Source organism: Macaca nemestrina, chromosome 17, assembly GCF_043159975.1.
Source record: "Macaca nemestrina isolate mMacNem1 chromosome 17, mMacNem.hap1, whole genome shotgun sequence".
In the NCBI taxonomy this organism is placed as follows: Eukaryota; Metazoa; Chordata; class Mammalia; order Primates; family Cercopithecidae; genus Macaca; species Macaca nemestrina.
The window spans coordinates 71,045,742-71,072,363 of NC_092141.1; the positions used below are offsets into that span (position 1 = coordinate 71,045,742).

Below are 26,622 nucleotides of genomic sequence, written 5' to 3' on the forward strand. Positions count from 1 at the left end.
CAATTTTTTTTAAAGAGGAATACTTCCCTTTACATACTCTGGAAAATAAATAGAAGATGAGACTGGTGGCATAGGTTTTTAAATATGCTGTTGTAATAACATAGGTATTAGTTAATGCAGCAGGAAATTCAAGAAGTATTTGGAAATAGAATGAGCAGAAATTGATAATCATATGCATGCAATAGGTAAGGGAGAAGAAATAGCCCAGCCTTACTCTCAAGCTTTTAACTTTTGTTATAATTTGACTATTAGCTTCAGCTATATTATTTAATTCTGAAACAGTAATTCTTTCATTTAATTAAATTATGCTTTGCCTTACAGAAAGTGGCAAGGTTACCATTCAAGAATTTATGACTAAATTCTCCGATATATTGACAATTCCTAAACCTGCAGGTAAGTTTTATTTAATATGTAATTATTGCCCAGATCTAGAAAGGCAAGCAGTGGTTTACATGTTAAAAACAATACAGGATTCAATAGTTAAAGCACAGGTAAGTAAGAAGGAATACAATATGAATATGAAACAACACAAGATTAGATTACATAACTTCTGTTTGAATTCTAAGGCAAATATTGCTAAACTTAACCCAAACTCAAAATTTTAGGTAGTCTTACTTGGTAGTGCTAGAAAATTACTAGATTATATATTATTCTTTGAGGTTATTCAGTATGCATATTTGACTTCTGAAATTACTAGAAAATAATTTTTAAAACTTTTGACAAATCCAGTAGAATTTTTATCACTATCTGTTATGTTCTTACATATCTTCAGCAACTCTCTTGATCTCATTTTTTAAACATCCATGCTTTTTGAGGTTTAATGTACATATAGCAAAATTCACCCTTTTTAGGCATACAGCTTGGTTTTATACATTTTAGGGAGACATGAAATATCAATCAATACATGTAAGATGTACATTGGTTTGGTCCAGAAGGGCAGGGGGAAGACAACTTGAAGTGGAGAATTTCCTTATGGGCAAATTGTGAGGGAGTTATGTAGCTGCTGCTGCTTCTTTTTTTTAATCTCTGTTGCTATCTCCTTTAGGAATAGAATGGGAGGCAGGTTTCCCTGACAGTTCCCAGCTTGACTTTTCCCTTTGGCTTAGTGATTTTGGGATACCGAGATTTATTTTCCTTTCACACCATCAGCTCAAATGTTTATCATTTCTTTGTAGTGAGAACATTGAATACATTATTAACTATAGTTTAATTTTTAAGTGGACAAATACAAATTGTATGTACTGTGTATTGCATTATTCAAAATATGTACATAAATTGTGGAATGGCTAAATTGAACTAATTAACATGTTTTACCTCATATACCTATTTTTGTGATGAGAACACTTAAAATCTTTTAGCAATCTTCAAAAATATTTTACGTTATTATTAACTGTAGTCACCATGTTATATGACAGAGCTCTTAACCTTATTGATTTTCTAATATTTTGTTAAAGATTTTTGAGTATATGTTTATGAGGGATATTGGTCTATAGTTTTTTTTTAGTGTCTTTTCCAGATTTTTTTGTTAGTGTTATACTGGCTTCATAAAATGAGTTAGGAAGTCTTCCCTCCCTCTTTTATTTCTGGTAGAGTTTGTGTATTAGTCTGCTCTAATGCTGCTAATAAAGAAATACCTGAGATTGGGTAACTTATAAAAGAAAGAGGTTTAACTGAGTCACAGTTCCACGTGGCTGGGGAGGCCTCACAATCATGGTGGAAGGCGAATGAGGAGCAAAGTTGCCTCTTACATGGCAGCAGGCAAGAGAGCTTGTGCAGGGGAACTCCCGTTTATAAAGCCATCAGATCTCATGAGACTTATTCACTTATGGGGACACTGCCCCCATGATTTGATTATCTCCACTGGGCCCTGCCCTTGACACGTGAGGATTATTACAATTCAAAGTGAGATTTGGGTTGGGACACAGCCAAACCATATCAGTTTATGATTATGATTATGATTATTGTTTTCATTAAATGTTTGGTAGAATTCACCGTCTATTCCTGAAAATTTAAAATATTGAGCTCTATTTATTCAATGGATATAAAGCTGTTTAGAGCCTCCCTGTTCTAAATCTTTCTGTAGTTGTCAATATATCTTTCTGTAAGTATCATAAAGAAGAAATGTACTTTCTATAAGTGGAACTGTGTCTTGTCAAAATTTGTTTATTTTATGTAATTTGTCAGGTTTATTGTCATAAAGTTGTTCATAATATCCCCTTATTATCCTTTTAATGTCTATAGTGTGATGTCTTATTTTTCATTCCTGATGTTTGTAATTTCTGTTTTCTCTTTTTTGTTTGTAACCAGTATTGCTAGGGGGTTATTAAATTTATTAATAATTTTACACAAATGGTGATTTTGTTAATTTTTGTTAATTTTTCTCTTTTGTTTTTCTTTTTCATTGGTTTATATTTTTATTTTTACTATCATATGGTCTTTGCTTACTTTGGGCTTCGTTTACCCTTCTTTGCTAGCTTGCTAAGATAGACGCTTAGATAACTGATTTTTATTCTTTTCTAACATTTAAAACTGCAGATTTTCCCCTAATATGTCTTTCATTGCATCTCACAAACATTGTTATGTTGTGCTTTGTCATTTACTAAAATATTTTCTAATTTACCTAATAATTTTTTCTTTGAAGTATAGGTTATTTAGAAATGTAGTCTTTAATTTCCAAATATTGGGACATTTTCTAGATATCTTAATTATTATTGATTTCTCCTTTATTTATTTGTTTTAGGGAAAGGGTCTTGCTTGTTGCTCAGGCTGGAGTGCAGGTGGCATGATCATGGCTTACTGCAGCCTCCAACTCTTGGGCTCAAGCAACCTCTTGCCTCAGCCTTGCAAGTAACTGGGACTACAGGCATACACCACTACGCTTGGCTAATTTTAAACATTTTTTCTCTAGAGATGGGGTCTCATTTTGTGTTCCAGGCTGGTCTTGAGCTCCTGGGCTCAAGCATTTCTCCTGCCTTGGATTCCCCAAGTGTTGGGATTATAGGTGTGAGCCACTGTGCCAAGACTGATTTCCAATTTAATACATTTGGCCAGAGAATACATTTTGCATGATTTAAATTCTTAAATTAATTAAGATTTATTTATAGCCCTGGTTATGGTCTATCTACGTGAATGTTCCGTGTGTACCTGAAAGAATGTGCATTCTGCACTTGTTAGGTCGCATTCTGTAAATATCAGTTAGGTTACAATGTTTGCTAAATTGGTCTGGTCTTCTAATTCTTGCTGTTTTTTTATTCTACTTGCTCAATTAGTTACTGATAGCAAGGTGTTAAAATCCCCAGTTCTCACTGTAGAATCATTTATTCCTCCCTTTAATTTTGTCAGTTTTTGCTTTATTTACTTTGAAGGCTTTGTTCAGTGTATACAAATGTGGTATTGTTACAAAATTTGTGTATATGACCTTATGAAATATATTTTGTCTATTGCTCTTTTTTATCTTATTTTTATGGCTGTCTTCCTTTCCCCAAATTTTTTCACTTACATTTGTATTTTTTTGATATCTATTTCTTGTCAGTTAACTTATTTTGGCAACAGAGAAGGATATAAATAAATGCAAATAAATAATACTGTCATTTTTCTTAAGTGTAATTTCATATGTTGGGAAATTTTAACCACCTATCTTTAAAATATAAAGGAGAAACATGAAACTTTCTTTCTAACTGAAAGTGATTATCTCTCCCCAGAAGATAAATTTTACAACAACAACATTCACAAAAATGATGTTACAACCATTTCTGGTCTCCAGAAAAATTTAAATGCCATGGGAATCTATCTGACAGATGATAAAATACAGAAAACTTTGGATAATACTAATCCTAATGGTGAGTAATTATTTCACTTTAAATTAACAAAGTTGGAGTATGTCAGAAGAAACTTTAAATGCCCAAGGAAATTATCTATCTTTTAATTGATGAGTTTGTATTGAAGGAACTTATTTTCAAAGGTATATGTCTGGCCACTTTTATTTTGAATCTGATGTGCATATTGGATACAACACAAGATAATTCATTCCTCCACTTTATTTTCATGTTTTATAGCTCTGGTTTTATAACATCAAATCCATTTTAACAGCAGTATCTAAATTGTTACTTCTTTTCTTTTTAAAGATGAAGTGGTGCATTTTAAGGATTTTATCAGAGAATTGGCCAACACTGATGAATTTATTGAATGCCAAAGTAAGTATGAAATTTGACGGAATGTGAACAGAAACTTCATGTCTCTAGATTGGTATGTGTAGTTGTGTGTGTATACGTGTGTGTGTGTGTGTGTTTGTGTTTAACATTTTTTTTTTTTTGAGACAGAGTTTTTCACCCAGGCTGGAGTGCAGTGGCATGACCTTGGCTCACTGCAACCTCCACCTCCCGGGTTCAAGCAGTTTTCCTGCCTCAGCCTCCCGAGTAGCCAGGATTACAGGTGTGTACCTGGCTAGTTTTTTATGTTTTTTAGTAGAGATGGGATTTCACCACATTGGTCAGGCTGGTCTCAAACTCCTGGCCTCAAGTGATCTGCCTGCCTCTGCCTCCCAAAGTGCTGGGATTACAGGCATTAGCCACCATGCTTGGCCATGTATTTAACTTTTAATAAAACTCTGCCAAGGCCCTTTTGTATTTTGTCATTTAAACAGTATAGAAATATATATATTTAAAACCCTAGGTTTTCAATTTGTGGATACATATTTTTCATAATATCATTAATTACTTAAAAAATTATCTGTGTTTCTTTCTCACTTTTCATGGATTCTGTTAAGTTGCATTTTTTTCTTTATCAGTTTTGTCCGAGGTTTATCTATCTTATGAAAGTAATCTGGTTTTGGTTTCTTTAATCACCTCTGGTGTCATTTTCTTTTATCTTTCTTCTTTATTTCTTCTTATATATTTGGGCTTACTCCTTTGCTCTTTGTCGAAAACTTTAGCTAAGGGCTTAACTCAGCTTTTTAAAGTCTATTTTGAAATTTCAGCACAATGAGACATTAAAACAACCTTGGAACACAAACATTGAAATTGTGAATTGAAATATTAAGACTGGCGTTTTGAATGGGTCTTAAGTGTATTATCTCTAAATTAGACTTTAATTTGAATGCAGTTTCAATCAATATTCCGGGAAAATTTTGGTGGGAACCAAATTTTAGATACATTGTAGATGTATTTACTTTGAGAAAATAATTTGGATATTTATTTGAAAGACGGACTCTTTGAAAAGCAATAATGATGGGGAAGTTGCCTTACCACACCAGATAGAAGGACATATTATAATACTTTCGTAGCAGTGTTACTAATAGACCAATGCATCACAATATAGTATCTGCAGAGACTCATGTATGTGAGAACTTGGCATACGATAGAGATATCATCAATTGATAGGGGAATAGATGTGTTATTTAATACCTTATTTGGGAAATTGCCACACTTTGTGGAGGAAAATAAAATTGAATTCATACTTTATGCCATACACAAAAATAATCTTCAAATAAGTTAAATAGATGTTAACGTGAATCTGAAAGTAAAACTACAAAACTGGTGGAGGAAATTATTGGAGAAAATATTGTGCCTTGTGGTTGCAAAGGATTTCTTAAATGGGACTTCTAAAATCACAATCATAGGGTAGAAAAAGATGTGATTATATTAAAATTAAAGATTTCTGTTTAATGAAGCACTCTAAAGAAATGACCGGATATGTAACAGACTGGAAGAAGATAATTGCAACTTTTAGAGCTAACAAAAGATTAATATTTAAAATATATATAAAGAAATTCTACAAATAAGCAATAGATAAATAAAAACCCATTGGAAAAATGAGTTAAGGATATAAGAAGGCAGTATACAAAAGGAGAAACACAAATGGCTCGTATGTATGTGAAGAGAGCATTAGGAATACTCCTGAATAGCTGGTGGGTAGGTAAAACAGTGTTGCCACTCAGAATAGCAGTCTAGCAGTACTTAGCGAAATTAAAAACATGCGTTCCCATCACCCAGTAATTCAGTTCATAAGTAATTAGCCCAGAGAAAGTTTCTTGTTAGTGACATGTATAAGGATGCTCATTGCAACATTATTTGAGAGAGGGAAAGATGAATATAACTTAGTTGTCCATTACTAAGGGAATGGTTCAATAAAATGTGGTCTCTACGTACAGTAAATCAGAAACAATAAACTGGTTGTACCATAGATATATTTCAGTAATATATGGTTCAGTGAAGAAAGGGAAGAAATAGAATAAACTTATAGTTCAAAATGCTTTATGTAAACTGATTTATATGAGTGCACATTAGACAAACAACATTGTATTTTTTCAGCTAAACACATAAATCTAAGTAATTACATGAGATAGATTGAATAGAAATATATTAAATACACTGCAGTTGCTACTTATGAAGGAATAAAATTGGAGATAGTAGTTAAAGGAGAAAAATAGTAAAACAAGCAGAGGCCCTTTGAAGATGAGTGATGACAAAACACCATGAATCCAAGAGTATGATCAACTCAATTATGTATACTAGAACTCTTTACTAATATGAAAAAATTAAATTGACAAGTTAGATAAGATTAAACAATGTATATATTTATACACAGTGATAAAGATAGAAAGAATTTGAGATTTAAATGACAATAAGCCTGATTTAAGAAACATATAGCAGTTCATATTCCAAAAACATTGAATACACATTTTCTAATGCCTATTTTGTATTCACACAAATATATGATATATTTAAGTTACAAAGAAAAATGTCAATGAATTCTGAAAATCAGAAGTTATTCAGATCACGTATTCTGACCACCATGTAGTAATATATTAAAATCATTTATGAAGGAATGTGGAAAACATTTTGATCTGAAGATTAAAAGCAGTTTTTTAAAAAGCAAGAAAAGCAGATGCTCCACTAAATAATTATTTGGTTAAAGAATAAAGTCTGAAATTAAACATTATTTAGAAATGGATGAGAATGAAAGCACTATATGTCAAAACATGTAAAGTATGACCAAAACAGTCTTACAGGAAATCTTATAGCTTTAAATGCTTTTATTAGAAAATGAGAAATACTGAAAATTATCTCAGTTCAACTCACGAAGCTAAACAGCAACGTAAACTACAACAGCAAAACAGTCCCTGCAAAAAGCAGTAGTTAGAAACTAATCAATTTGAAAGCAGGAGTAACTGAAATAGAACATATGCACAAAAACAAATTATTCATTTAACCAAAAACTGGGTCTTGAAAAAGACTAATAAAATAAAGAACTCTTTAGGAATTATGACGAAGGAAAATAAATAGAGATGGCATAAATAAGAAGATAGTGAAAAGTGTGGATACAGAGATTTAAAAGTATTTGAATAACACTTAAAATTAAGTTAGTAAAACATCAGTTTATGGACATCTCATCAACAGCACTGTCATTCTTTCCAAACATGTAGATAAGAAGAGCAAGGGCTACTTTTTAAATTAAAAAATAATTTATGGCACCATCTTAATTGTGATCATTTTTCTGTTTTGTTGTTGTTTAGTTTTTTGAGTTGAACACTTTAAAAATATTTGTTTATTGTTTTCTCATATAAACATTTAACTTAAAAATTTTGTAGAGCTTTCCATTTAGAAGATATTTCAGAGGCAAAAAGGATTGGATATCCTACAAAGCGAATATACTTCACACAAATCAGGTTGCTATGTGCTTATATGGATAGAGTAAGTACTGTGACACTTTCTCATTAATATGTATATATACACACATAGAAATAGAAGATGCATGGAATATTATTAATAGTGTCTGTGATGGGAAAGTTGACATTGAAGACCTTTTATCCACTTTGAAGAGCCTGGAGAAACCTTTAGATGAAGAACAATTTAAGGTCTTATCAAACAGTGCAACAGATGGTGAGTACTTCCTTTACTTCTCAGCTCTCCTGTTTAGAGTACACATGTTCGCACAGGCTAAATTTTTAAAAAGTGGTAGTAATACTGTATACTTAAAAAGGTTATATGGAACTAGTATATACATATATTGCTCATTGTGAATTGTCACAACCCTTTTGGAAAGTGTATGGAAGTTCTTTATTTGGTTAAGACAGACATAATTTTGTTATTCATGTTTTAAAACCAGATGTTCATATATTGGAGTATAAAGGCCAAATAATACCTACGGTAGAGCCCTACTCTTCCTTTTCCCCAACCCGGTATTCTAGAGAGAAGATACTTCTTATATACACAGTTCCATGGACTTTTGGGTTCTCTGGTTAGGCTAAGAAATAAAATTAGACACCCTACTATTTATTGTTGGATTAGCATAAATTTTAGACTAGATGGAGTGTAAAGACAGCAGTAGATTCAGCAAATGATTTCTGGGATGTCTAGAAGGCATCCATTGCATGGTTCTAACCATGTCCTTGCTTTTTTTTCTATAGTTTACTATGTTCATATCCCTAAAAGATATATAGTGGAGTTTTGATTTTTGTACTTTATATAAATGGAATAATACAGCATATATTTTTTATAGTTTGCTTTTAGCTCAGTATTGTGAAATTTATCCAGACAGGTGCATTGTAGCTGTGGTTCATTCCCTTTTTTTTATTACCATGACTAGCTAATTTTTGTATTTTTGCTAGAGACGGGGTTTCACTATGTTGGCCAGGCTGGTCTCGAACTCCTGACCGCAAGTGATCTGCCCACATCGGCCTACCAAATTGATGGGATTACAGCAGTGAGCCACTGCGCCCAGCTAACTTTTAGATTTGAAGAGACAAAGAGAATAACTAAATGCAATGTGAACTTTTGACAGAAACAGCTGTAATAGATGTTTGGGGGACAATTAACAAAAATATTTTTAAATATGAACCGGATGTAACATGACACTAAGGGATTGTCGTTAATTCTCTTAGGTGTGAGCGTGCTGTGTATTTATCAACAATGTCGCATAAGAGAATATCCTTATTCTTAGAAGATTCATTGCATGCTGCAGTGTTTAGGGATAATAAGTTACGATGTCCACCATTTACAGTCAAAATATGTTGAGGAAAGGAAAACATATTTATGTATACACTCACACATACATATGGAAAGACAGTGTGAGAGAGAAAAAGTAAACTATGGCGAAATGTTGACTCTTATTTCATGTAAGTGGTGATGGTTCGTTGTGCTATTCTTTCAATGTTTCTGCATGTTTGGCACATTTTATTGTAAAATGTTGGGGAAAAAACATAGTGCTGAGTAGTATGAAATACCTTAAATGTGAGGGAAAGTAATAAGGAGATAGATGAATATAAGGCACTCATTTGGCCTTCCCATTATTCACTACTAATTTCATTGTGAATCCTGCAACCTCTCTAATACATAGATTCCATTAGATTTTTGAAAAACAGATTTATCGTTATTTAACCAGATAATCAACCATATTGTTGACAAATGTATCCCATACTCTCTTAGAGTTTATAAACTTAGTGGGGAAGATGTAATTACATGCCAAAAAAGTCAAGGAAAAGATGAGCTATCTATATAAGGAATTTAGTCAACTGTTGTCTGATATCTGTCTGAGATTAAATGACAACATATAAATGAAATGTTTTGTATGATGCCTGGTACCAAAATAAAAGCTCTCCATAAACGTTAGCTATCGTTATCATTATTAGGAATAATATTGAGAGATTACTTTTTAATCCTATGTATTGGTCAAAATATGTCAATGATTGACCCAAGTTTGCATCCACTGATCAGTTAATTGGTTTAAAGGACAGGATCCTAATTTTAATTCCATGGTCAATTTCATTTATATATTGATTCAATGAATTTTTTCTCTTTATGTAGAAAAATATAATCATGAATGGGCTTTAGCACATCCTCCTAAATCCTAATGCGCAGTTTATGAAGATGCGTATGCGTACTCTGTGGAAATAAAAGATCCATAGCTTTTCTCAACTTCCCAATGTGTATGCGTCTGAAAAAAAAAAATTAGAGATTTTGTTTTAGAGTCTCTACATTTTCCTCACAGCCTGTGTCTTTCTGATTAGGGAAGGCTGATATAAAAAACCTGAAGACCGTTCTAGACAACATGGGAATCAAGCTCACAGATAAAGAACTTGAAGATCTGACACAAAGCCTGCCAGTCAGTGGTGAGCATGCTAGATATCACTGGTTTCTGAGTTTTGTGTTTTATGTACTTTTAGCATTAGAAGGAAAAGGAAAAAAGAACTTTTCATAATGCAAATGGCAAGATTAAATAAGACAGTCAGCGTAACAAAGTAGGGAATGTAGTGTTCTGAATACTAGCGGCATGGTCAATACAAGAGCCTTCCAAATTCTGAGGACAAGAAAGCTGACCCCTAGGAAAAAGCCACTTTTGAATTCCATCCTTCCATTATCAAATATAAGATTTGCTGTTTTATGGGTTATAACGTCAAATTCACATTTTCTAAATAAGTTTATTTTCAATATTTATAATTGTTTCTTCATCTTCGTAACTTATTCTGAGTAAATATTTATCAAATGACTAAAGTGCTTAATAAAATGCCCAGTATACTTCATAAGTGCTACTACTAGGTGTTATAATCATAGGAGGGAGGAGAGTGTTCTTGTGATATAACATGTTATGAGCTTCAAATTATGCCTTTGTGTTATAGCTGATAATAAAGTGGCTCTGAAAGCATTGGAGGATGAAGTGAAAGCTTTTACTGGTAAGAATTTGTTACACATGATTTGCAATAAATGATGATTTACACTGAAATTTTTAATAGTATTTTTCTAATATTCTATTGGTGGCTTATCAATTCACATATTTTCAATATTTTGATAAAATATCTGCCTTTGCTAACAGATTAACATTATCTGCGTTTTATCAGTCAAAACAAAAGAACTATATCTTGATAACATCTTACATTCTTTAGTACTGTTTTCCAATAAAATGATTTCACCAGTATTTATAGACCCAAATAACTAGATGGACACAGTGAAAACAGGGTGAAGCATTAAAAGGATCAAAGTAATGAGTTCATTGCAAGCATCTAACCACCTAGTTTTACAAAAATAAAATATGTCATACTTGTTTTTTGACTTTTGCTTTCAATTACACTTTAAGTTGTGGGGTACATGTGCACAACGTGCAGGTTTGTTACATATGTATACATGTGCCGTGTTGGTTTGCTGCACCCATTAACTCCTCATTTCCATTAGGTATTTCTCCTAATGCTATCCCTCCCCCATCCCCCCACATCACGACTGGCCCCGGGGTGTGATGGGCCCCGGGGTGTGATGTTCCCCGCCCTGCGTCCAAGTGTTCTCATTGTTCAGTTCCCACCGATGAGTGAGAACACGCGGTGTTTGGTTTTCTGTCCTTGCCATAGTTTGCTCAGAATGATGGATTCCAGCTTCATCCATGTTGCTGCAAAGGACACGAACTCATCCTTTTTTTATGGCTGCATAGTATTCCATGGTGTACATGTGCCACATTTTCTTAATCCAGTCTACGACTGATGGACGTTGGTGTTGGTTCCAAGTCTTTGCTATTGTGAATAGTGCCGCAATAAACATACGTGTGTGTGTGTCTTTATAGTAGCATGATATATAATCCTTTGGGTGTATACCCAGTGATGGGATTGCTGGGTCAAATGGTATTTCTCGTTCTGGATCCTTGAGGAATCGCCACACTGTCTTCCACAATGGTGGAACTAGTTTACACTCCCGCCAACAGTGTAAAAGCCTTCCTATTTCTCCACATCCTCGCCAGCAGCTGCCATTTTCTGACTTTTTAATGATCGCCATTCTAACTGGTGTGAGATGCTATCTCCTTGTGCTTTTGCTTTGCATTTCTCTGACGACCAGTGGTGATGAGCACTTTTTCACGTGTCTGTTGGCTGCATTAATGTCTTCTTTTGAAAAGTGTCTGTTCATATCCTTTGCCCACTTTTTGATGGGGTTGTTTGATTTTTTCTTGTAAATTTGTTTAAGTTCTTTGTAGATTCTGGATATTAGCCCTCTGTCAGATGGGTAGATTGCAAAAATTGTCTCCCATTCTGTAGCTTGCCTGTTCACTCTGATGGTAGTTTCCTTTGCTGTGCAGAAACTCTTTAGTGTAATTAGACCCCATGTGTCTATTTTGGCTTTTGTTGCCATTGCTTTTGGTGTTTTAGTCATGAAGTCCTTGCCCATGCCTATGTCCTGAATGATATTGGCTAGGTTTTCTTCTAGGGTTTTTATGCTTTTAGGTCTAATATTTAAGTCTGTAATCCACCTTGAATTAATTTTTGTATAAGGCATAAGGAAGGGATCCCGTTTCAGCTTTCTACATATGGCTAGCCAGTTTTCCCGGCACCATTTATTAAATAGGGAATCCTTTTCCCGTTTCTTGTTTTTGTCAGGTCTGTCAAAGATGAGATGGTTGTAGATGTGTGGTGTTTTTCCTGAGGCCTCTGTTCTGTTCCATTGGTCTATATCTCTGTTTTGGTACCAGTATCATGCTGTTTTGGTTACTGTAGCCTTGTAGTGTAGTTTGAAGTCAGGTAGCATGATGCCTCCCGCTTTGTTCTTTATGCGTGCTCTTTTTTGTTTCCATGTGAACTTTAAGGTAGCTTTTCCCAATTCCGTGAAGAAAGTCATCGGTAGCTTGCTGGGATGGCACTGAATCTATAAATCACCTTGGGCAGTATGGCCATTTTCATGATATTGATTCTTCCTATCCGTGAGCATGGAATGTTCTTCCATTTGGTTGTGTCCTCTTTTACTTTGTTGAGCAGTGCTTTGTAGTTCTCCTTGAAGAGGTCCTTCACATCCCTGGTAAGTTGGATTCCTAGTTATTTTATTATCTTTGAAGCAGTTGTGAATGGGAGTTCACTCATGATTTGGCTCTCTGTTTGTCTCTTATTGGCGTATAAGAATGCTTGTGATTTTTGGACATTGATTTTGTATCCTGAGACTTTGCTGAAGTTGCTCGTCAGCTTAAGGAGATTTCGGGCCGAGACGATGGGGCTTTCTGTATATACAGTCATGTCGTCTGCAAACAGGGACACTTTGACATCCTTTTTTCCTAATTGACACCCTTTATTTCTTTCTCCTGCCTGATTGCCCTGGCCAGAACTTCCAACAATATGTTGAATAGGAGACACTGTGTTGAATAGGAGTGGTGAGAGAGGGCAGCCCTGTCTTGTGCTGGTGTTGAAAGGGAATGCTTTCAGTTTTTGCCCATTCGGTATGATACTGGCCGTGGGTTTGTGATAAATAGCTCGTATTATTTTGAGATACGTTCTATCAATACCTAGTTTACTGAGAATTTTTAGCATGAATGACTGTTGAATTTTGTTGAAGGCCTTTTCTCCGTCTGTTGAGATAATCATGTGTTTTTTGTCTTTGGTTCTGTTTATGTGATGGATTACGTTTATTGATTTGCATACGTTGAAGCAGCCTTGCATCCCAGGGATGAAGCCAGCTTGATCTTGGTGGTTAAGCCTTTTGATGTGCTGCTGGATTCGGTTTGCCAGTATTTTATGGAGGATTTTTGCATCGATGTTCATCAGGGCTATTGGTCTAAAATTCTCTTTTCTTGTTGTGTCTCTGCCAGGCGTTGGTATCAGGATGATACTGGCCTCATAAAATGAGTTAGGGAGGATTCTCTCTTTTTCTATTGATTGGAATAGTTTCAGAAGGAATGGTACCAGCTCCTCCTTGTACCTCTGGTAGAATTTGGCTGTGAATCCGTCTGCTCCTGGACCCTTTTTGGTTGGTAGCCTATTAAAGATTGCCTCAATTTCAGAGCCCGTTACTGGTCTATTCAGTGATTCAGCTTCTTCCTGGTTTAGCCTTGGGAGGGTATATGTGTCCAGGAATTGACCCATTTCTTGTAGATCTTCTAGTTTATTTGCATAGAGGTGTTTATAGTATTCTCTGATGGTAGTTTGTATTTCTGTGGGATCGGTGGTGATATCCCCTTTATCATGTGTTACTGCGTCTATTTGGTTCTTCTCTCTTTTCTTCTTTATTAGTCTTGCTAGCTAGCGTTCTATCAATTTTGTTGATCTCTTCAGAAAACCAGCTCCTGGATTCATTGATTTTTTTTGAAGGGTTTTTTGTGTCTCAATCTCCTTCAGTTCTGCTCTGATCTTAGTTATTTCTTGCCTTCTGCTAGCTTTTGAATGTGTTTGCTGTTGCTTCTCTAGTTCTTTTCATTGTGATGGTAGGGTGTTGAGTTCAGATCTTTCCTGCTTTCTGTGGTGGGCATTTAGTGCTATAAATTTCCCTCTACACACTGCTTTAAATGTGTCCCAGAGATTCTGGTACGTTGCGTCTTTGTTCTCATTGGTTTCGAAGAACATCTTTATTTCTGCCTTCATTTCGTTATTTACCCAGTAGTCATCCAGGAGCAGTTGTTCAGTTTCCATGTAGTTTTCCGGTGTTGAGTGAGTTTCTTAATCCTGAGTTCTAATTTGATTGCACTGTGGTCTGAGGGACAGTTTATTGTGATTTCTATTCTTTTACATTTGCTGAGGAGTGCTTGACTTCCAATGATGTGGTCAGTTTTGGAATAAGTGCGATGAATGCTGCCGAGAAGAATGTAAGTTCTGTTGATTTGGTTTGGAGAGTTCTGTAGACGTCTATGAGGTCTGCTTGGTGCAGAGATGAGTTCAAGTCCCGGATATCCTTGTTACCCTTGTGTCTCCATATACTGGTATATATTACATAATATACCATTTAACAGGGGTGATTGTAGATGAATTTTTTCTGTTTTAAACATGTCTGGAGGCTGGGCGTGGTGACTGCTGTCTGTAATCCCAGGACTTTGGAAGTCCGAGGTAAGTGGATCACTTGAGGTCAGGCGTTTGAGACCAGCCTGCTCAACAAGGTGAAACCCCATCTCTTCTAAAAATACAAAAATTAGCCAGGTGTGGTGATACGCACGTGTCATCCCTGCTACTCAAGAGGCTGAGGCAGGAGAATTGCTTGAACCCAGAAGATGGAGGTTGCAGTGGGCCGAGATCACGCCACTGCTCTCCACCCTGGGCAACAGAGCGAGACTCAGTCTGGAAAAATAAAAAAAAAACATGTCAGGAGGCTGGATGCCCTGGCTCACGCCTGTAGTCCCTGCACTTTGGGAGGCCAGGAGTTGAAGACCGTTTTGGGCAACATAGCAAGACCCCATCTTTACAAAAAGTAAAAGTAAAAAATAAACATGTTGGTATATTGGGCCATGGAGTGGCAGTGGGCATCTTTAGCCTGTGATCAGTCACGTGATCCCAGCAGCACTCACGTCCTGTTCCCAGTACCCTCCTGTCATTGGTCCAAGGATGAGCATGTGACTCCTCACAGCCAGTCAGAGCCTCCCTGGGAGGGTAAGGGGGCCCTCTGGTGGTGTTTTCCAGCACAGCCGGCAGATCCTCCTTTGGGACCTAGGCCGGGGCATAGGACTCCTCCCCGCTTGTGCTTGCGGGCGAGGATCAGCCTCTGAGGTTCTGCGAAGAGACTCTCAAGGGGCACCAGCTGGAGCTGGTTCTGTGTCTGCAGGGAACCGTCTGGTGCTCTCTCCATTCGTAGCCCCCTACCGCGAGTTTTCATCTCTGTGTCTTTGTGACTTAGCCCAGTGTTCACAGTAGGGACGGGGGTGGAGGGCTCAAACGCTGTCATCCACGTTTGCTCTTCAAAAAGCAACAGGACACAAAATTCTATAAACACGAACTGACGGTACCTGGTACGTGACCCGCATGCAACTCAGAAGGGTGCCAGTAAGTTAGGGGATTGGCCTTTGGAAGGCGTCCTTCTTTTGACAAAGTGTAATATTTCAGGCCGGGCGCGGTGCCTCACGCCTGTAATCCCACCACTTTGGGAGGCCGAGGCGGGCGGATCACGAGGTCAGGAGATGGAGACCATCCTGGCTAAGTCGGTGAAACTCCGTCTCTACTAAAAATACAAAAAAAAAAAAAAAAAAAAAAGAAAAAGAAAAAATTAGCCAGGCACAGTGGTGGGTGCCTGTAGTCCCAGCTTCTTGGGAGGCTGAGGCAGGAGAATCATTTGAACCCAGGAGGCAGAGGTTGCAGTGAGCCGAGATCACAGAAGTGCACTCCAGCCTGGGTGACGTAGTGAGACTCCCTCTCTGGAGAAGTGAGAAAAGAAGGACGGAGGGAGGGAGAGAGAGAGAGAGAAATAAATGCCTGCAAGTTACTATAAATCATTGGAAAAAATTCGGCGACTCCATATGATTGTAGTTTATTTGAAATATGAGGAATAAAAAGCAGGTTAAATAATACCACAAAGAAAAAAATCATACAAATTGCGAATGAGGGATTCTACAGGAAAACTGGCCTACTCTTTTAAAAAAGTTGGTGTTCAATGTTAAAGAAAAACAAACAAACAAACAAACAAAAAAACAAGTGAGGAGACTTTTTTTTTCTTTTCTCTCTCGACAGAGTCTCACTCTATTGCCCTGGCTGGAGTGCGGTGGTGCAATCTCGGCTCACTGCAACCTCCGCCTCCCGGGTTCACGTACTTCTTCTGCCTCAGCCTCCCAAGTGGCTGAGATTACAGGTGTGCACCACCATGACTAGCTAATTTTTGTATTTTTACTAGAGACGGGGTTTCACTATGTTGGCCAGGCTGGTCTCGAACTCCTGACCGCAAGTGATCTGCCCACATCGGCCTACCAAATTGATGGGATTACAGCAGTGAGCCACTGCGCCCAGCTAACTTTTAGATTTGAAGAGACAAAGAGAATAACTAAATGCAATGTGAACTTTTGACAGAAACAGCTGTAATAGATGTTTGGGGGACAATTAACAAAAATATTTTTAAATATGAACCGGATGTAACATGACACTAAGGGATTGTCGTTAATTCTCTTAGGTGTGAGCGTGCTGTGTATTTATCAACAATGTCGCATAAGAGAATATCCTTATTCTTAGAAGATTCATTGCATGCTGCAGTGTTTAGGGATAATAAGTTACGATGTCCACCATTTACAGTCAAAATATGTTGAGGAAAGGAAAACATATTTATGTATACACTCACACATACATATGGAAAGACAGTATGAGAGAGAAAAAGTAAACTATGGCGAAATGTTGACTCTTATTTCATGTAAGTGGTGATGGTTCGTTGTGCTATTCTTTCAATGTTTCTGCATGTTTGGCACATTTTATTGTAAAATGTTGGGGAAAAAACATAGTGCTGAGTAGTATGAAATACCTTAAATGTGAGGGAAAGTAATAAAGAGATAGATGAATATAAGGCACTCATTTGGCCTTCCCATTATTCACTACTAATTTCATTGTGAATCCTGCAACCTCTCTAATACATAGATTCCATTAGATTTTTGAAAAACAGATTTATCGTTATTAAACCAGATAATCAACCATATTGTTGAGAAATGTATCCCATACTCTCTTAGTGTTTATAAACTTAGTGGGGAAGATGTAATTACATGCCAAAAAAGTCAAGGAAAAGATGAGCTATCTATATAAGGAATTTAGTCAACTGTTGTCTGATATCTGTCTGAGATTAAATGACAACATATAAATGAAATGTTTTGTATGATGCCTGGTACCAAAATAAAAGCTCTTCATAAACGTTAGCTATCGTTATCATTATTAGGAATAATATTGAGAGATTACTTTTTAATCCTATGTATTGGTCAAAATATGTCAATGATTGACCCAAGTTTGCATCCATTGATCAGTTAATTGGTTTAAAGGAAAGGATCCTAATTTTAATTCCATGGTCAATTTCATTTATATATTGATTCAACGAATTTTTTCTCTTTATGTAGAAAAATATAATCATGAATGGGCTTTAGCACATCCTCCTAAATCCTAATGCGCAGTTTATGAAGATGCGTATGCGTACTCTGTGGAAATAAAAGATCCATAGCTTTTCTCAACTTCCCAATGTGTATGCGTCTGAAAAAAAAAAATTAGAGATTTTGTTTTAGAGTCTCTACATTTTCCTCACAGCCTGTGTCTTTCTGATTAGGGAAGGCTGATATAAAAAACCTGAAGACCGTTCTAGACAACATGGGAATCAAGCTCACAGATAAAGAACTTGAAGATCTGACACAAAGCCTGCCAGTCGGTGGTGAGCATGCTAGATATCACTGGTTTTTGGGTTTTGTGTTCTGTGTGCTTTTAGCATTAGAAGGAAAGGGAAAAAAGAACTTTTCATAATGCAAATGGCAAGATTAAATAAGACAGTCAGAGTAACAAAGTAGGGAAGGTAGTATTCTGAATACTAGCGGCATGGTCAATACAAGAGCCTTCCAAATTCTGAGGACAAGAAAGCTGACCCCTAGGAAAAAGCCACTTTTGAATTCCATCTTTCCATTATCAAATATAAGATTTGCTGTTTTATGGGTTATAAAGTCAAATTTACATTTTCTAAATAAGTTTATTTTCAATATTTATAATTGTTTCTTCATCTTCATAACATATTCTGAGTAAATATTTATCAAATGACTAAAGTGCTTAATAAAATGCCCAGTATACTTCGTAAGTGCTACTACTAGGTGTTATAATCATAGGAGGGAGGAGAGTGTTCTTGTGATATAACATGTTATGAGCTTCAAATTATGCCTTTGTGTTATAGCTGATAATAAAGTGGCTCTGAAAGCATTGGAGGATGAAGTGAAAGCTTTTACTGGTAAGAATTTGTTACACATGATTTGCAATAAATGATGATTTACACTGAAATTTTTAATAGTATTTTTCTAATATTCTATTGGTGGCTTATCAATTCACATATTTTCAATATTTTGATAAAATATCTGCCTTTGCTAACAGATTAACATTATCTGTGTTTTATCAGTCAAAACAAAAGAACTATATCTTGATCACATCTTACATTCATTAGTACTGTTTTCCAATAAAATGATTTCACCAGTATTTATAGACCCAAATAACTAGATGGACACAGTGAAAACAGGGTGAAGCATTAAAAGGATCAAAGTAATGAGTTCATTGCAAGCATCTAACCACCTAGTTTTACAAAAATAAAATATGTCATACTTGTTTTTTGACTTTTGCTTTCAATTACACTTTAAGTTGTGGGGTACATGTGTACAACGTACAGGTTTGTTACATATGTATACATGTGCCGTGTTGGTTTGCTGCACCCATTAACTCATCATTTGCATTAGGTATTTCTCCTAATGCTGTCCCTCCCCCATCCCCCCCACATCACGACTGGCCCCGGGGTGTGATGTTCCCCGCCCTGTGTCCAAGTGTTCTCATTGTTCAGTTCCCACCGATGAGTGAGAACACGCGGTGTTTGGTTTTCTGTCCTTGCCATAGTTTGCTCAGAATGATGGATTCCAGCTTCATCCGTGTTGCTACAAAGGACACCAACTCATCCTTTTTTTATGGCTGCATAGTATTCCATGGTGTACATGTGCCACATTTTCTTAATCCAGTCTATCACTGATGGACATTGGGGTTGGTTCCAAGTCTTTGCTATTGTGAATAGTGCCGCCATAAACATACGTGTGTGTGTGTCTTTATAGTAGCATGATATATAATCCTTTGGGTATATACCCAGTAATAGGATTGCTGGGTCAAATGGTATTTCTCGTTCTGGATCCTTGAGGAATCGCCACACTGTCTTCCACAATGGTGGAACTAGTTTACACTCCCGCCAACAGTGTAAAAGCCTTCCTATTTCTCCACATCCTCGCCAGCAGCTGCCATTTTCTGACTTTTTAATGATCGCCATTCTAACTGGTGTGAGATGCTATCTCCTTGTGCTTTTGCTTTGCATTTCTCTGACGACCAGTGGTGATGAGCACTTTTTCACGTGTCTGTTGGCTGCATTAATGTCTTCTTTTGAAAAGTGTCTGTTCATATCCTTTGCCCACTTTTTGATGGGGTTGTTTGATTTTTTCTTGTAAATTTGTTTAAGTTCTTTGTAGATTCTGGATATTAGCCCTCTGTCAGATGGGTAGATTGCAAAAATTGTCTCCCATTCTGTAGCTTGCCTGTTCACTCTGATGGTAGTTTCCTTTGCTGTGCAGAAACTCTTTAGTGTAATTAGACCCCATGTGTCTATTTTGGCTTTTGTTGCCATTGCTTTTGGTGTTTTAGTCATGAAGTCCTTGCCCATGCCTATGTCCTGAATGATATTGGCTAGGTTTTCTTCTAGGGTTTTTATGCTTTTAGGTCTAATATTTAAGTCTGTAATCCACCTTGAATTAATTTTTGTATAAGGCATAAGGAAGGGATCCCGTTTCAGCTTTCTACATATGGCTAGCCAGTTTTCCCGGCACCATTTATTAAATAGGGAATCCTTTTCCCGTTTCTTGTTTTTGTCAGGTCTGTCAAAGATGAGATGGTTGTAGATGTGTGGTGTTTTTCCTGAGGCCTCTGTTCTGTTCCATTGGTCTATATCTCTGTTTTGGTACCAGTATCATGCTGTTTTGGTTACTGTAGCCTTGTAGTGTAGTTTGAAGTCAGGTAGCATGATGCCTCCCGCTTTGTTCTTTTTGCTTAGGATTGTCTTCGCAATGCACGCTCTTTTTTGTTTCCATGTGAACTTTAAGGTAGCTTTTCCCAATTCCGTGAAGAAAGTCATCGGTAGCTTGCTGGGATGGCACTAAATCTTTAAATCACCTTGGTCAGTATGGCCATTTTCACGATATTGATTTTTCCTATCCGTGAGCATGGAATGTTCTTCCATTTGGTTGTGTCCTCTTTTACTTTGTTGAGCAGTGCTTTGTAGTTCTCCTTGAAGAGGTCCTTCACATCCCTGGTAAGTTGGATGCCTAGGTATTTTATTCTCTTTGAAGCAGTTGTGAATGGGAGTTCACTCATGATTTGGCTCTCTGTTTGTCTCTTATTGGTGTATAAGAATGCTTGTGATTTTTGCACATTGATTTTGTATCCTGAGAGTTTGCTGAAGTTGTTTATCAGCTTAAGGAGATTTCGGGCCGAGACGATGGGGCTTTCTGTATATACAGTCATGTCATCTGCAAACAGGGACACTTTGACATCCTTTTTTCCTAATTGACACCCTTTATTTCTTTCTCCTGCCTGATTGCCCTGGCCAGAACTTCCAACAATATGTTGAATAGGAGACACTGTGTTGAATAGGAGTGGTGAGAGAGGGCAGCCCTGTCTTGTGCTGGTGTTGAAAGGGAATGCTTTCAGTTTTTGCCCATTCGGTATGATACTGGCTGTGGATTTGTGATAAATAGCTTGTATTATTTTGAGATACGTTCTATCAATACCTAGTTTACTGAGAGTTTTTAGCATGAATGACTGTTGAATTTTGTTGAAGGCCTTTTCTCCGTCTGTTGAGATAATCATGTGTTTTTTGTCTTTGGTTCTGTTTATGTGATGGATTACGTTTATTGATTTGCGTACGTTGAAGCAGCCTTGCATCCCAGGGATGAAGCCAGCTTGATCTTGGTGGTTAAGCCTTTTGATGTGCTGCTGGATTCGGTTTGCCAGTATTTTATGGAGGATTTTTGCATCGATGTTCATCAGGGCTATTGGTCTAAAATTCTCTTTTCTTGTTGTGTCTCTGCCAGGCGTTGGTGTCAGGATGATACTGGCCTCATAAAATGAGTTAGGGAGGATTCTCTCTTTTTCTATTGATTGGAATAGTTTCAGAAGGAATGGTACCAGCTCCTCCTTGTACCTCTGGTAGAATTTGGCTGTGAATCCGTCTGGTCCTGGATTTTTTTTGGTTGGTAGCCTATTAATGGTTGCCTCAATTTCAGAGCCTGTTATTGGTCTATTCAGTGATTCAGCTTCTTCCTGGTTTAGCCTTGGGAGGGTGTATGTGTCCAGGAATTGACCCATTTCTTGTAGATCTTCTAGTTTATTTGCATAGAGGTGTTTATAGTATTCTCTGATGGTAGTTTGTATTTCTGTGGGATCGGTGGTGATATCCCCTTTATCATGTGTTATTGCATCTATTTGGTTCTTCTCTCGTTTCTTCTTTATTAGTCTTGCTAGCTAGCATTCTATCAATTTTGTTGATCTCTTCAGAAAACCAGCTCCTGGATTCATAGATTTTTTTGTAGGGTTTTTGTGTCTCTATCTCCTTCAGTTCTGCTCTGATCTTAGTTATTTCTTGCCTTCTGCTAGCTTTTGAATGTGTTTGCTGTTGCTTCTCTAGTTCTTTTCATTGTGATGGTAGGGTGTCGATTTCAGATCTTTCCTGCTTTCTGTGGTGGGCATTTAGTGCTATAAATTTCCCTCTACACACTGCTTTAAATGTGTCCCAGAGATTCCTGTACGTTGCGTCTTTGTTCTCATTGGTTTCAAAGAACATCTTTATTTCTGCCTTCATTTCATTATGTACCCAGTTGTCATTCAGGAGCAGGTTGTTCAATTTCCATGTAGTTGAGTGGTTTTGATTGAGTTTCTTCGTCTTGAGTTCTAGTTTGATTGCCCTGTTGTCTGAGAGACAGTTTGTTATAATTTCTGTTCTTGTACATTTGCTGAGGAGTGCTTTACTTCCAACTATGTCATCAATTTTGGAATAAGTGAGATGTGGTGCTGTAAAGAACGTATATTCTGTTAATTTGGGTTGGAGAGTTCTGTAGATGTGTATTAGGTCTGCTTGGTGCAGAGTTGAATTCAATTCCTGGATATCCTTGTTAACTTTCTGTCTCGTTGATCTGTCTAATGTTGACAGTGGTGTGTTAAATTCTCCCATTATTATTTTATGGGAGTCGAAGTCTCTTCGTACGTCTCTAAGGACTTGCTTTATGAATCTGGGTTTTCCTGTAATGGGTGCATGTATATTTAGAATAGTTAGCTCTTCCTGATGAATTGATCCCTTTAACACTATGTAATGGCCTTCTTTGTCTCTTTTGATCTTTGATGGTTTAAAGTCTGTTTTATCAGAGACTAGGATTGCAACCGCTGCTTTTTTTTTATTTTCCATTTGCTTGGTAGATCTTCCTCCATCCCTTTATTTTGAGCCTATGTGTGTCTCTGCATGTGAGATGGGTCTCCTGAATACAGCAAACTGATGGGTCTTACTCTTTATCCAATTTTTCAGTCTGTGTCTTTTAATTGGACCATTTAGTCCATTTACATTGAAGGTTAATTGATACCAACAGCTGCGGTTCTGTTGGAGTTTTTTGAGGTCCACTCCAGACCCTGTTTGCCTGGGTATCACCAGCGGAAGCTGCAGAAGATAGCATATTACTGAACAGCGAGTGTTGCTGTCTGAATCTTGCTCTGGAAGCTTCGTCTCAGAGGTGTACTCAGCCATGTGAGGTGTGAGTTGTTGGTGTGCACCTAGTGGAGGATGTCTTCCAGTTAGGCTACTCAGGGGTCAGGGACCCACTTCTACAGGCAGTCTGTCCGTTCTCAGATCTCAACCTCTGTGCTGGGAGAACCACTGCTCTCTTCAAAGCTGTTCAGACAGGAACATTTATATCTGCAGAGGTTTCTGCTGCTTTTTGTTTAGCTATGCCCTGTCCCCAGAGGTGGAGTCTACAGAGGCAGGCAGGCCTCCTTGAACTCTGGTGGGCTCCCCCCAATTGGAGTTTACTGGCGAGTTTGTTTATCTACTCTAGCCTCAGCAATGGTGGGCGCCCCTCCCCCAGTCTCGCTGCTACCTTGCAGTTAGATCTCAGACTGCTGTGCTAGCAATGAGGGAGGCTCCGTGGGCGTGCGACCATCTGGTCCAGGTGTGGGATATAATCTTCTGGTGTGCCGTTTGCTAAGACCCTTGGTAAAGTACAGTATTAGGGTGGGAGTTACTCAATTTTCCAGGTGTTGTGTGTCTCAGTTTCCCTTGGCTAGGTAAAGGAATTCCCTTCCCCCTTGCGCCATCCAGGTGAGGCGACGCCTCGCCCTGCATCAGCTCTCGCTGGTTCGGCTGCACCCGCGGACCAGCACCTACTGTCTTACATGCCCCAGTGAGACGAACCCAGTACCTCACTTGAAAATGCAGAAATCACCTGTGTTCTGTGTTGCTCAGGCTTGGAGCTGGAAGCTGGAGCTGTTCCTATTCAGCCATCTTGGGTGCTGCCTCGTTCATGCCTTTTTACTGTTGTGTAGTTTTCCATTTCATGAAGAAACCAGTTTTAAGACAAATCTGCCCTATTGTTGATGAACTTAGGCAGAGTTCAGTTTTTGCTATGCTGTTATGAAGAAGAGTGTCATATTTATCTCTTGATATGCATGTACAAGAGCTTCTTTGAATATATTTCCAGGAGAACTACTAGGTCTTAGAGTATTTTCATGTTTTACTTTACAAAGTAATGCCAAACATTTACAAAGTAGGTATAATGGTTTATACCCTTACCAATAATGGGAAAGAATTTCTGTGGTTGCATATATTAACCAACACTTGGTATTGTTAGATTTTTGTTTTACTTTTTTCAAATCTGGTGGGAAAGTAAAAATACATAATTTTAGTTTTTAGTTAAAATTCTTTGATTACTAATAAGATCGAGCACCTTTCAGATGTTTTCAGCTATTTCAATTTACTATCTAATAAATGCCCAGTTACTTCTCCTCATTTTTTTGGTGAGAGGGATTTCATTTTTAAAATGTTAATTTATAGAGGTTCTTTATATATATTCTGGATACTGGTCTTTAGCACTGTGTTTTGCCAATATTGTCTCTCAGTCTGTGGCTTGTTTTTTAACTTTTTATGGTATCTTTTGGTATACATTATTTCTTAATATGCATATACTCAAATGTATCAATATTTACCTTATGAGTAGTAAACTTTGTCATGTTTGAGAAATCCGGCCCCTGTCCTGAGACCGTGAAGAGATTCTTCTGTTATCTTCTAAAAGTGTTATAGTTTTGCATTTCATTTTTATGTCTTTGATCTATCCAGATGTAATTTTTCTTATGTTGATAAACAGGGGCCCAATTTTATTATTTCTATATCATTTATTGAGAAAACTCTCCTTACTGACCAATAATATCAGTTTTGTCTTTATCAGGTGTCTAATTATACATAGTTCCTTCCATTGGCCTATATTTCTATCCTTGTATCAGTACCACATATTTAATATAGTTTTAAAATAAACCTTATATATGGTAGGTGAGGCCCCCAATTCCCCCATTTTGTTGTTCTTCAAGTATGTATTGACTGTTCTTTAAGCTTTCCTTTTCTATATAAATTTTGGGAACAGATTGTCAAAATCCTTTGGGAGTTTTGAATATATAGTTCAATTTGGGAGAACTTGTATATTTTCTATGTTAATTAAAACTGTTTTATTTTAATCGTTTTTGGGGTACAAGTGATTTTTGGTTATATGGATGAATTATATAGTGGTGAAGTCTGAGATTTTAGTGTAACTGTCACCTGAGTAGTGTACACTGTACCCAATATGTAATTTTCTATTCCTCACCTCTCTCACACCTCCCCTTTCTGAGTCTCTAAAGTCCATTATACCACTGTGTATGTCTTTGCATACCCATAGCTTAGCTGCCACTTATAAGTGCAAACATACTGTAGTTGGTTTTCCATTCCTGAGTTACTTCACTTAGAATAATGGCCTCCAACTCCGTCGTAGGTGTTGTAAAAGACATTATTTTATTCCTTTTTATGGCTGAGTAGTATTCCATGGTGTATATGTAGTACATTTTCTTTATTCACTCATTGGTTGATGGGCACTTAGGTTGGTTCCATATCTTTGCCATTATGAATTGTGCTGCAGTAAGTATACATGTGCAGGTGTCTTTTTGATATAATTACTTTTTTCCTTTGGGTACTCAGTAGTGAGATTGCTGGATCAAATGGTAGATCTACTTTTAGTTCTTTTTTTTTTTTTTTTTTTGAGATGGAGTCTTGCTCTGTCGCCCAGGCTGGAGTGCAGTGGCCGGATCTCAGCTCACTGCAAGCTCCGCCTCCGGGGTTTACGCCATTCTCCTGCCTCAGCCTCCCGAGTAGCTGGGACTACAGGCATCCGCCACCTCGCCCGGCTAGTTTTTTTTTTTTTGTATTTTTTAGTAGAGACGGGGTTTCACCGTGTTAGCCAGGCTGGTCTCGATCTCCTGACCTCGTGATCAGCCCGTCTCGGCCTTCCAAAGTGCTGGGATTACAGGCTTGAGCCACCGCACCCGGCCTACTTTTAGTTCTTTTAAGAAATCTTTATATTGTTTTCCATAAAGGTCGTACTAATTTATATTCCCACCCGCAATGTGTAAACCTTCCCTTTTCACCATAACCATGTCAACATCTATTGTTTTTGGACTTTTTAATAATGACTATTCTGACAGAGGTAACATGGTATCTCATCATGGTTTTAATTTGCATTTCCTTGGTTATTAGTAATGCTGAGCATTTTTTCATATGTATGTTGGTTATTCATGTATCCTCTTTTAAGAAATATCTGCTCATGTCATTTGCCCACTTTCTAATGGTATTGTGTGGTTTTTTTTTCTTGCTGACTTGTTTGAGTTCCTTGTAGATTCTGGATATTAGTCCTTTGTCAGATATATAGTTTGCAAATAATTCCTTCTATATTATTGGTTGTCTGTTTACCATAATAATTATGTCTTTTGCTGTGCAGAAGGTTTTTAGTTTAATTAGGTGCAACTCATTTATTCTTGTTTTTGTTGCATTTGTTGTTGGGGTCATAGTCATAAATTCTTTGCCAAGGCCAATGTCCAGAAGGGCTTTTCCTAGGTTTTCTTCTAGAATTGTAATGGTTTCAGATCTTAGATTTAAGTCTTTGATCCAT

The 26,622-nt window shown here is 37.0% G+C and overlaps 1 protein-coding gene across 11 annotated transcripts in view; it reads left to right on the forward strand.

Annotated features, from left to right (window-relative positions):
- The window catches only part of LOC105483060 (EF-hand calcium binding domain 3), a 575,939-nt gene that overhangs the window by 119,889 nt on the left and 429,428 nt on the right, over positions 1 to 26,622 (forward strand). For 8 of the 11 annotated variants that reach the window (XR_011615926.1, XM_071083376.1, XM_071083377.1 and 5 more), the window contains 8 exons: positions 322 to 393; positions 3,702 to 3,839; positions 4,125 to 4,193; positions 7,740 to 7,880; positions 10,007 to 10,108; positions 10,616 to 10,669; positions 17,940 to 18,041; positions 18,549 to 18,602. Coding sequence is in view for 10 of the 11 variants with exons in the window: in XM_071083376.1 (XP_070939477.1) it covers positions 322 to 393; positions 3,702 to 3,839; positions 4,125 to 4,193; positions 7,740 to 7,880; positions 10,007 to 10,108; positions 10,616 to 10,669; positions 17,940 to 18,041; positions 18,549 to 18,602 (732 nt within the window). In the remaining variant the exon portion in view is untranslated. Of the gene's footprint in view, positions 1 to 321; positions 394 to 3,701; positions 3,840 to 4,124; positions 4,194 to 7,588; positions 7,642 to 7,739; positions 7,881 to 8,881; positions 9,034 to 10,006; positions 10,109 to 10,615; positions 10,670 to 16,938; positions 17,049 to 17,939; positions 18,042 to 18,548; positions 18,603 to 26,622 lie in introns of those variants that run through there. The other 3 variants (XM_071083384.1, XM_071083385.1, XM_071083383.1) reach the window with 3 other exon arrangements.